Here is an 11,841-nt window from a genome sequence, read left to right on the forward strand (position 1 = left end):
TAAAGAAAAATGAAAATTACACTTCATACTGATCAAGCGTACAACTCATCAAGAGGACATTGCAATTCTAATTATACATGCACCAAATACACGTACTCCCAACTTTATAAAACAAATTCTACTAGACATAAAGTCACAGATTATCTCCAACAGTGCAGCAGGTGACTTTAATACTCTGCTGTCACCAATATAATGGTTATACAGATAAAAAATAAACACAGAAACATGAATGACAGAGTGTATGGGTTCTGGTGGGGGGGCTATAGGAAGGTGCCAGTGGGGACAGGGGTATAAAGATGATTAAGATTGTTTGAGATAGTCTGTATAAAATACACAAAAATTCAAAAAAAAAACAAATTTTAAAAAAGAGATCAATAATTTAAACAGATAAAAAGCAATGAGATTGAAATAGTAATAAAAAACTCTCCTGAGTAAAGAATCCTCTCAGTTCAGAAGAATTCACAGGAGAATTCTACCAGACCTTTAAAGAAGAATCAAAACTCATGGTTTTCAAATTATTCCATAAAATAGAAAAAGAAAGGATGTTTCCAATCTCTTTCTCTAGCATTAAGCTAGTAGTACCAAAACCAGATAAAGACACAGCAGAATAGACCAATCTCACTGATGGTTATAGATGCAAAAATTATCATAAGATACTTGCAAAGTGAATTAAAGAAGACTTCAAAAAGATCATCCAACATGATCAAGTTGACTTCATTCTAGGCATGCAGGGATGGTTAAACATATGCAAATCAACAAATATAATTATTCACATAAATGGCCTCAAGGGCAGAAATCACATGTATAATTAATGACAAAACCCAACATCCCTTCATGACAAAAAATGGAGATTAGGGATAGAAGGATCATCTCAATATAATAAAGGGTATATATGACAAACCCACAGCCAACATCATGCTAATTGAAGAAAGCTTGAACCAGCTTCACTAACATCCGGGATGAGACAAAGGTGTCCATTTTCTCCACACTTATCAATACAGTTCTTGAAATCTTAGTGAGAGAAATAAGACAAGAAAAGCAAATTAGGGGATTAAAAACAGGAAGAAGTCAGAGTATCCTTGTTTACACATGATGTGATCCCATACACGAGAACAAGGATGCTAAGAAACTTCTTAGAGCTGATAAATATTTTCAGCAAAGTGACAAAGAACAAAAATCAGTAGCCTTTCTATACACAAAATGACAAAGACTGAGAAAGAAATGAGGGAAACACTTCCATTCACAACAGCCTCAAGAATACCTTGCAATAAACCTAACTAGAAGTAAAAATCTTCTACAATGAAAAACTTCAAAGCACTGAAGAAATTGAGGAAGACACTAGAAGACAGAAAGATCTCCCATGTTTACAGACTGGAAGAATTAATGTTGTGAAATGTTCATCCTATCAAAAGAAACATATGGATTCAATACAACTCTCATAAAAATCCCAGTAACATTCTTCACAGAAATAGAAAAGGCAATCTTCAAATTCAAATGGAAGCACAAAAGATCTCAGTCAAAGCAATCCAGATCAAAAAGAATGCAGCTGGAGGTATTGGTAAATCTAATTTGAAGTTATACCACAGAGCCATATGTAATGACAACAACATAGTACTGACACAAAAACATATACTCAGAACAAGGTAACAGGATAGAGGACCCAGATATAGGACTATACAACTTCAGTCAACAGATTTTTTTTTTTTACAAATATGCCAAAAACACACATTGGAGAAAAGAGCATCTTCAACAAATGGTACTGCAAAAACTGTATCTATATTTGTAAAAGAATGAAATTAGATCTTTATCTCTCACCCTGGAACTTAAAATAGGTAAAAGACTTCAGTGGAAAACTTTAAACACTGAAAGTGCTAGCAGAAAAGGTAGAGAATACACTACAAGTTATAGTTATAGATAAGGACGCTCTAAATAGGATCCTGGTTGTTTAGGAAATAAGGGCAGCAAGTGATAAATGGGACCTTATGAAATTAAAAAGTTCTTTTTAGCAAAGGAAAGCATCAATCAAGTGAAGAAGCAGCCTAGAGAATGGAAGAAAATCTTGGCCAGCTATACGTCTGAGAGAGAAGCAGCATCTATAGTGTACAAAGAGCTCAAGAAACAATGTGGAGACAAACAACCCATTTTCTAAAAGGCTGAATCTGAACACACAGTTCTCAAGAGAAGAAATAAAAATGGATGATAAACATTTGTTAACTCTTCAACATTACTAGCCACCAGGGAAATGAAAATTAAAACTACTTTGAGATTCTATCTCATCCCAGTCAGAAGGGTTGCTGTCCAGACATCAAAGGATGCAAACATTGCCAGGATGTGGAGAAAGAGAAACTCTTACTGTTGGTGGGAGTGCAAACTGAGACAGATACTATGGAGATCAGAGTGGAGGCTTCTCAAAAAGCTAAAAAAATACAACCTGTGAGATGGTTCAGCGAATAAAAGTGCTTGCCACCAAGCTTAATGATTTGTGTTTGATCCCCAGAGTCTACATGGCAGGGATAACTGATTCCCATAAATTGCCCTTTGACATTCACACATGTACCATGGCACCCTCCCCCATACAACAAATAAATGTAAAAATAGTAAGGTAAACATACATATGACTCAGCTATACCCTTCTTTAGTATTTTCCCAAAAGACTCTATACCATATAAGAGAGATACCTACACATCCTTTCTCATAGCTGCTGTATTCACAATAGCTAGAAAATGTAATGTCAAGATGTCTATCAACTAATGAATGCATGATGAAAATGTGGTATGAATACACAGCGAAATTCTCTTCAGCACAAAAGAAAAATTAAATTCTGGAATTTGTAAGAAAATGGATAGAAGTGGAAAATATATTGAATGAGGTATCCCAAGACCCAGAATGAAAAAAGTCCTGTATATTCACTCATATTCAAATCCTGTTTGAAACATTTAGATTTATGTGTTTAAGTTGTAATGAATACTTGTAGGACTCAGGAAGAAAGAACTGATCCACAAAGTGGGGTCCTTTGGGAGTAGGGGGAACAAAGCATATTATGTCAAGTAGGGGGTATGTTTGGGGTGAAAAGTTGTAAATAGGAACGAGGAGGAAGCACAGGGGAAAAGTGAGGTTGGGGGAGAGTCAACTAAAACTAAGATTGTATGGGAAAAACCATGTGGATACCTATAACTGCATAAACGAAATTTTTTAAAAAATTTCAACAAAGATACCCTACAAGAGTTGATAATACTGCTCCCAGAAGCAACAATTCTTAAACAAAAATCCCAGTGCTAGATGTGGGATACTTCTCAAGTTTTTGGCCAGAGATTTCCCCAGAAGCTCCCAACTAATGCCATTTCTCTTGGTTACCTATCAAAACTAGATGGTAAGAGTCTACTGCTAAAGACAACATACATTTTGGATACAGAGGGCAGAGAAATTAAGCTGGAAGTAAGCTGGAGGCTTCCTCTCTGTTGGCTAGCATTCATAGTGCTGGAAGATGCAGGCTGCTAGGGGATAGAAGTCATCAGCACTCTTTCCCAGCTATGGACCCTGCCTACAACAATTCTGATGTGCCCACTAGTACAATAGATGTATGGCTGTTACAGGGATAACCAACCACTTTCTGATCATATTTGAGATCTGCTCACTGTGAACCTGGTCAAAAGCCTATTGTTAGGGAGGTCACAGTTCCTAGGGCAGAAAGTACTATTGATGCTTTGGTAAATGGATATATAGCCAAACTGCATCTAAACATTTATGAGACCCATAGACTAGTGCAGCTCTCAACCTGTCAGAGAAACTTCCTTTTGCAGTAGGCGATGGTTAATGCAGAGACTCACAACTTGTCAAAGTGCTAAGAATAAATGGCAAGTGCTCAGTCCTAAATGAGACATCTATATCACTTGGGAACATCGTGATAGAGGGGGCATGGTAGAAATACTGTAAGAGCTGAGGACCAAGAGAAGCAGTTTGAATTGTTGCCCTCTGAATATGACATGGCTGTCATAATCACTAACACATGGCAGATGTGGAAACCTGTGCAAGACCTGCATAAAAGGAGTGGGGATAGATAACAGGGGAACTAGTTTGGAAGCAGCTTGTGAGCAAGAGTGGGAAGGTATAAGACAGGGTGATAAGAGCCGGGCATGGTGGTGCACGCCTTTAGTCCTAGCACTCGGGAGGCAGAGGCAGGCAGATCTCCGTGAATTCAAGGCCAGCCTGTTATACATAGTGAGTTCCAGGATAGCTGGGGCCACAGAGAGACCCTGTCTCAAAAAGATAAAAAAAAAGAGAGAGGGTGATATAAGAGAGGATGAATACAACCACAACACATTCTATGCATGTATACAACTGTCAAAAATATTTTAGAACCTAAGGTTAAATGTTAAGGAATTTTTTTGCAACTAGACTAATATCTTTACTTGGAAATGGATGCTCAAGTGGGTATGTGAATATGATCAAGGTACATGATATACTTGAATGAAAATGTGACTGTGAAATCTACCACTCTGCACAATCAATATATGCTAATAAAACTTAAAATGACAACCAAAGCAATGTCATTAAACATGTTTTGGATTTGAATATTAGGATATTCTGTATTGATTCAAATACCCAGTATACAATATACCAGTGACATAAATTGTTGATAAATGCATGAAAAGATGCTTTTAAAAAGTAAAGGATGTTCAATTTCATAAAATGTTTTATATGTCAATACATTTTTATTCTTGTAGAAGCAAAGGATCATGTGAGGGTTAAATGAGAGGATTAAAAGATAATATAATATTCAAATAGTCTATGTAGAATGATTCATGTTTTATTTTGGATACTGGTAGAAATTTCATATAACACTCATAAATAAAAGACAAGTTTTCTTTTTTATTTCATTTTTTATTGAAGAATTTCCTAGTTGAGTTAATATGTATTCCTGAGTATTATTTTTACTTATATTTTTGAATAATTTAATCACATAAATCTTATAAAATACATGTCACCAAAAAATTATACACAATGATCAATTTGCTTTCATTCCAGATGCACAAGTTTGTTTCAACGTATACAAGGTGATAAATGTAATCCATCACATACACTGAATCAAGGACAAAATTTAACATTGTAATATCAATAGAGAAAATAAGTGCTAACAAAATTCAACATCCCTTCATGATAAAATCACCCAACAATAGCAATAGAAGGCCAATCCATCAACAGAATAAAGCTATGAACAACAAGCTTATAGCTCACATTGTAATGAATGGGGGAAATGGGAAGCGTTTCTTTCTAAAGACAGGAATGCAACAAGTATGTCCACTCTGATCACTCTTACTCAAGACAGTACTTGAAATATTAGCAAGGGCAATAAGTTATTGGTGGAAACAAAGGGATACATATATGAGAAGAAATGAAATTCTTTTTTCCAGCTGACAAGATCCTAAAGTCCTGGGTCTACAGACACTACCAGAAAGCTTGATTTTATCAACAACTGCAGCGAAAGTAGCAGTGTACAAAACCAACATAGGAAACTCACTAACTTTATTATATATCCATAATTACCTTGCTGAGGAAGAACAGAAAATTATTTCATTTATAATACTAGTTACCTTTCTGAGGAAGAACAGGAAAACTATTCCATTTATAATAGCTTCATAAAAGCAAATATCTATCAATAATTCTATCAAGAGGGGTTAGTGAATAACAAAAAGACAGGAGGGAAATGTGCTGTCAAGAGCCATGGGTTGGGGATGCACAAGCATGGTGGAAGGACTGGCTGTAGATGGAGCTATGGTCTAACCCACTTCTGTTCACACACAGGCAGATGAAATTATAATCTGGTGGTCTGGAAGTCCAGGAAATGGAGAGACTTGCTTGGTACAGCAGATAAATGTCCTAAAGTGGAGATATAACAGTTCTCTAGGTAGTTTTGTAAGGTTTGGATGGGCAATGTCAGGAGCAATGGCAGTATGGGAAAGAATTCTGAAGATGGAGAAATGAGAAGTAATCTGGTGGAAGCAGTACTGAGGATGAACTAAACTGCCTTCAAAACTGTCCCATGTGAGTGCTTAGCCCCCCGGCTGATCCTCAGAGAGATGTGGAATTGTGAAGTCCATGAGCTAATGGACCTTGGGCAGAATAGAGCCTATCTTTCTCAAGAGACCAAGAGTCGTCTTCCAGCTAAGGCTCTTACCTGACCAGTGATGGGAGAAGCCACAGGCTTCTCACTGGGAAACATGTGGCCTAAGGATCAGGGACTTGTAACAATAAGCAAAGACTGGATTGTAGCTATTATTTGGAGTGTTATCATCAGGATGCACTGCAGTGTGAGCAGAAAGTTTTTTCCATTACAGACTAACTTGAAATGTAAACTATCTGCAATATTGGAAAAACATTCAAAATGTATTAGGAAATCTAAAATGCCACTAACGATGATGCCAGGAATAAAAGACACACAAAAAGAGATAACCCATGTTAACCAATAAAGTACATTGATCAGCTTTTGTGGATCTTTAGGTAATGTGTGTTTTCTGTGATTACTAGTACATGATTTACCCTTTCGTGTGCACTTACCTAATTTCTCTGCTTTAAAATAAATTTAGAAGGTTTCCATATTTCAGATGATCTGTGAGCATGCTGAACCTTCTTAAATATCTAAAGAACTTCATATTAATCATAAAATATAGTTCAACATTTTAAAATTAGGTCATTTTTCCTTTCCTGGCTATGCTTCAAAAATTTTCATTTAAGGGATTAATCACAGCCGGGGAAGTGGTGTAGGCTGAAATGTGAGGCTCACAGGCAACGGAAGTCCTTAAATAGTCCCAAACATAAATAATTTTAAAAATTCAATGAAGTCAATGCTCATTATTTGCCAAAAGTATGGGACACTTCAAATGTGAAAAGAAAACAGAATTTATACATCCTAAGAAAAATATCAAACTTAGAATTGGAAATATAATGAAAGCAGTTTTCTTAACGTGCACTAACTTAGAGACCAACGGAGAACACCTGTGCCTTCACAATGCTTTCCCCCGGGCGAACTAAGAATACAAGAACAAGGGAGAGTCAGACTGTGGCGATGAACAGTGATGTTAGGCCGCTCTTGGGAGGCTTTCCTGGTAACCATGTGGTGTCTGTTTGATTGTTTTGGAAATCAATCATTGGAAGCAATTAATAGTTATATGAAGTATAATATGAAAATTTTAGAAGATTACACTTTGACACTAAGTGAATCAATTCACTTACTCTAAAAACACGTTACTATTAACACTATCAAAGAGCTCAATAGCAAAGAGAAATACAATCCAGTTTTGAAAAGGGAAAAGAACAGAAATTTCTCAAAAGGATGCATATTACTGGCCAAAATGTTTGTAAAATGATTAAAATCACTAATGATTAGGAAAATGCACATAAAAATCACAGTGAGATATCACTTCTCTGAAGACAAAGTGATATAGTCAAAAAGACAAATGACAAGTGTTGATAAGAATGTGGAGAAAAAGGAGACTTTACAAAATGTTCTTGCAGATACAAAGCAGACAGCCATGGTTGAAAACAGCACAGAAGTTCCTCAACAAGTAGAAAATAAAACTACCACCTAATCCAGAAACCATACTACTGGGTATGTATGTAAGGGAAATGATATAATCTTGTTGGAAACAGATATGTGCATTCTCTGTTTACTGCAGCAATATCAGCAACAGCTAAGATATGGATTCAAAGGAGCCACCAACAGACGAATGGGCAAAGGAAGTGTCATTTGAACAGAACAGAGTACTTTCCATTATAAAAAGAAAGCCAGGATGGTGGCTTAGTCCCAGCATTCTGGAGGCAGAGGCAGGTACATCTCTGTGAGTTCAAGGGCCAGCATGGGCTACATAGCAAGCTCCAGGCCAGTCACTGATACAGTGAGACCCTGTCTAAAAAAAAGCTCTGGCATTTACAGCAACATGGATGAAATACAGAACTTTACGTTAAGTGAACAAGATAGGCATTGAACAAACACTGTGTGTTCAAAAACATGAAATACTTTAAAAGTTGGTATCTAAGAAACAGAAAGGATTTCGGTTACTCAAGAGTGAGAAGTAGATGAGGAAAGGAGATGAGAAGAGGCTGACAGTCATGTTTAGGAAAACTTCTATTGTACTATTTCATATAGGGTGGCAATAGCTAATAATAATATGCTACATATAGCTAGAAGGAGGGATTCTGAATACTTCTACCATGAGAAATCATAAATTTCTGTGATAGATATGCTAATCACACTGATTTGGTAATACAATATATACATCTACTGAAGCTTTAGCTCATAACAGATGCTTAAAATTATTACAGGTCAATTATAAATAAAATTTTAATGCAGAACCCCCACACCACACAAAACAGAATTTGCGCTTCCATGATAGAAATTCAAACTATGAAATCAGAACTCAAAATTTCTTGTGTGAGAGGAAATGACTCAAAGACACAAGTGAGAAACTGAATCAAAGCAGGCTGTGGCATCGAGTGGCTGTTGAGCAGATACAGCTGAGGAAGAAACTCAAAGGTCTCTGAGAAGCCGGAGATAAGGAGAAAGGGACCAAAGAATTGCTCTTCCTAAACTGAGTGTCATCTGAGCAGCCTCAGAACAGGGCTCTCCACTCCACATGCAGAAAAATGATGGCATCTTCACCTTGAACTTTTGTTCCTCATGGGTGATGGAACTCCTTTTTTTTCTTTGTCTTCTCTCTTTCCTTCTTTTTTCTTTCTTTTTTCCTGTTTTTCTTCCTTTCTTCAGGGCTTTCTATAAAGGCCAGGTTTATCTCAATCTTGTTCTGTAGCCCAAGTTAGCTAGAAAACTGTGATCCTCAATCTTCATCTTCCCTGGTACTGTGATTACAGATGTACGCCACGAATGTAGTATTTACTAATACTCAAGCCCTATTTACTTTATATAACCATTGATCTCTGTTTCACAGAGTTTTCAAAAGTGTGAATGCACATCATCTCATTTAGTCCTCACAACAGCCCTGTGAGGTAGGCAGGCAGGGACAATGGTTCCAGGACACAGAAGATAAGAATCGTAACGGGTAGAGCTGATAACCAAACCCATGTCTTACACCTCTTGATCCAGAACTCCTTCCACACTGAGATAGACTGAAATCGTGGGGGTGAGCTAAGCAGCCTCTCTGCTGAGAACAGTTGACCATTCTTTGTGCTTACAACATGGGTGATTTAGAGTTCAGATCTGATCCCAGAGCTCTGTGGGGAAACACACTTGAGCTTAGTTCCTATCAGCATCAGAAGGATGAAGAAGATAGAACACGGACATCTTAAACAAGAGTTTCTGCTTGTTTTCTTGATCTTCAATGGGCCAGATTGGATATTGTAACTTTAAAGCAGCAAAGTCCAGGAGAAGTCATTCAAAGGATCTTTTCATCTAGCAGTTTATTGATTCCTTCACAAATCCTCTTGAGGTTGGGCCTGCAATTTCCATCCAGACTGTAGAGAGTGGAAAGGAATTCCACATCGGCAAAGTGGTTGAAGACATGGTTGATGCGCCCATGGGTTCTGGGTGTCAGGTGTCGCTGTACCAGTTCATGTACCAGGTCCTTGCACTCATGCAGAAGCTTCGAGAGCACATTCTTATCAAAAGTATATTCTACTTCATAAAAGCTGACCATGGTCATGGCAGTCTGGTTCAGCTTCTTCCGGAATTTCTCTACAATAATGACCTCCTCTTGACTGAACTGGTTGTTCCGGTAGAGAATACCAATTTTGATTGCCACTTTGATTAAATCTTTCATAATTTTGTGGGCCTCCTTCTTGTTGTGAGTGTGCTCCTTGGTGACTTTGTAGAGCTCATCAAAGATCTCACTGCTGGTGTCGTCAATCAACATGTTGGCCACAGTTTTGCTGGCTATTTTGCTCAGGATCTTCTTCTGGGCATGAAGGGCAAGACTCTTTGAGCTAAACACATCAGGACCTACAGTAAGGAAAGAAAGAAATGTAAGAATACAAGAACTGTTACATTTTTGGAAGCAAAACACACTAAGTTGAACTCACATTCTTAGAGCAAAAATTAATGGTTATATCCCTAAAGTCCCTAGATCTGCTTTCCAAGTGCTGAGACTACAGGTGTGTGCCACCACACACAGCTCATCAATGTTCTTTTTTCATTTTTAAATTGCACTTACTTATTTGTTTTGTATGTGGGGGGTGGTTCAGAAGACAACTTGCAGGAGTCAGTTCTCTCCTACCATGTGGTTCCCAGAGATCAAACTCAGATCATCAGAACCACACTTCCTCTCCACAGGCCATACCTGCTCTTCCTGAGAACTTACACATAAAAATGAACAAGCCAGGCGTGGTGGCGCATGCCTGTAGTCCCAGCACTTGGGAGGCAGAGGCAGGCAGATCTCTGTGAGTTCAAGGCCAGGCTGGTCTACATAGTGAGTTCCAGGACAGCTGGGGCTACAGGGAGACTCTGCTTCAAAAACAAAAGAAAAAAAGAAAGGAAAAGAAAAATGAACAAATCAAAAAAATCGAATTAACTCATCATAATTATCTTCAACCAAATGATGCAAATTAAAATTTGAAAGATTTTAGTGACCAGAAATCTCTTAAGAATTAATGACTTTCTTTCTAGCTGGGTATGGTGTTACATACCTGTACCCCCACCACATTACAGGCAGGACAATCATGAATTCAAGACTAGCCTGGGATAGATACATTTCAATACCTTGTCTCAAAAAAGTATTTTCTTCTAGGGTGAATGGTTATTTCAATTATTTATGATATGATATGAAATATCAAAATTTTAATATTTTTAAACTTATTTTTATTTTTTTACATGTATGAGTGTACTGGCTGCATGTGTGTAAGTGCCCCCATGTTGTACAATACCCATGGAGGTCAGAAGAGGGTGTCAGATCCCTTAGAACTGGAATTACAGATGGTTGTTAGCTGCCATGTGGATGCTGGGAATTGACCCCAGGTCCTCTGCAAGAGCAGTCAGTGCTTTAACCACTGAGCAATCTTCTCCAGTCCCAAAATTTTAATATTTGTTAAGCATTAAAAAATAAAGTTTTAATAGAAATGCATCTTTAAATAGACATGGAAGGGTAAGCTAAGGTACTCTGATTAAAAGAGATGTCATCAATGTGAGTTTCAGACTGGCCCTTTGTTTGACTGGGAAAGTTCTGTACCCCAGAGTAAACACTCTCATTAAAGTTCTTCCTAAGAGAGAACAACATGAAAAAACTTTCATGACTGAAAGAAGAGAGATCACCACACCTTGGCCTTGGGTATCTTCCTGGGCAGATGCATTTGTATAAAGTCTGCACAGAGAGAATGTATAGACATCAGATAGAGGAATTTATAGCTGTAAATCAGTTCTCTAAAAACGCTCCTTTGCCTTTAATTCCAGCACTTGGAGACAGAGACAGGTGAAATACTATGAGTTCAAGGACAGTCAGAGCTTCAGTCAGGCCCTGTCTCGAAATATGAAAAACAACCTCTAGTTATCTGATCTGGGTGTTAAGGCATGCCTGCAAATCCCAGCACCCAGGAGACTGAGGCAAGAGGATCACAAATCTGAGGTCAGCCTGGGTTACTGAGAGAGACCTCAAAAATAAAAGTGGGCTGGAGAGATAGCTCAGTGGTTAAGAGCATAGTACAACTGCTCTTGCAGAGGACCTGAATTCAGATCCCAGCACTCACATCAGGCAGCTCAACAATCGCTTTTAACTCCAGTTACAGGGTACTAATGCCCTCGTCTAGCCTCTGTGGGCACCTGTACTCACATGCACATACTCACATGCACACAAGCACTCATGCGCTCGCACACACACACACACACACACACACACACACACA

The 11,841-nt window shown here is 37.9% G+C and overlaps 1 protein-coding gene across 1 annotated transcript in view; it reads right to left on the reverse strand.

Annotated features, from left to right (window-relative positions):
* Positions 1-8,691: 8,691 nt before the first annotated feature.
* The window catches only part of Tnfaip8l3 (TNF alpha induced protein 8 like 3), a 38,816-nt gene continuing 35,666 nt past the window's right edge, over positions 8,692-11,841 (reverse strand). Inside the window, exon 2 of the mRNA XM_008829756.3 lies at positions 8,692-9,949. Within this exon, the coding sequence (XP_008827978.1) occupies positions 9,387-9,949 (563 nt within the window). The 3' untranslated portion in view covers positions 8,692-9,386. The remainder of the gene's footprint in view (positions 9,950-11,841) is intronic.

Source organism: Nannospalax galili, unplaced genomic scaffold (assembly GCF_000622305.1).
Source record: "Nannospalax galili isolate Female #2095 unplaced genomic scaffold, S.galili_v1.0 scaffold213, whole genome shotgun sequence".
NCBI lineage: Eukaryota > Metazoa > Chordata > Mammalia > Rodentia > Spalacidae > Nannospalax > Nannospalax galili.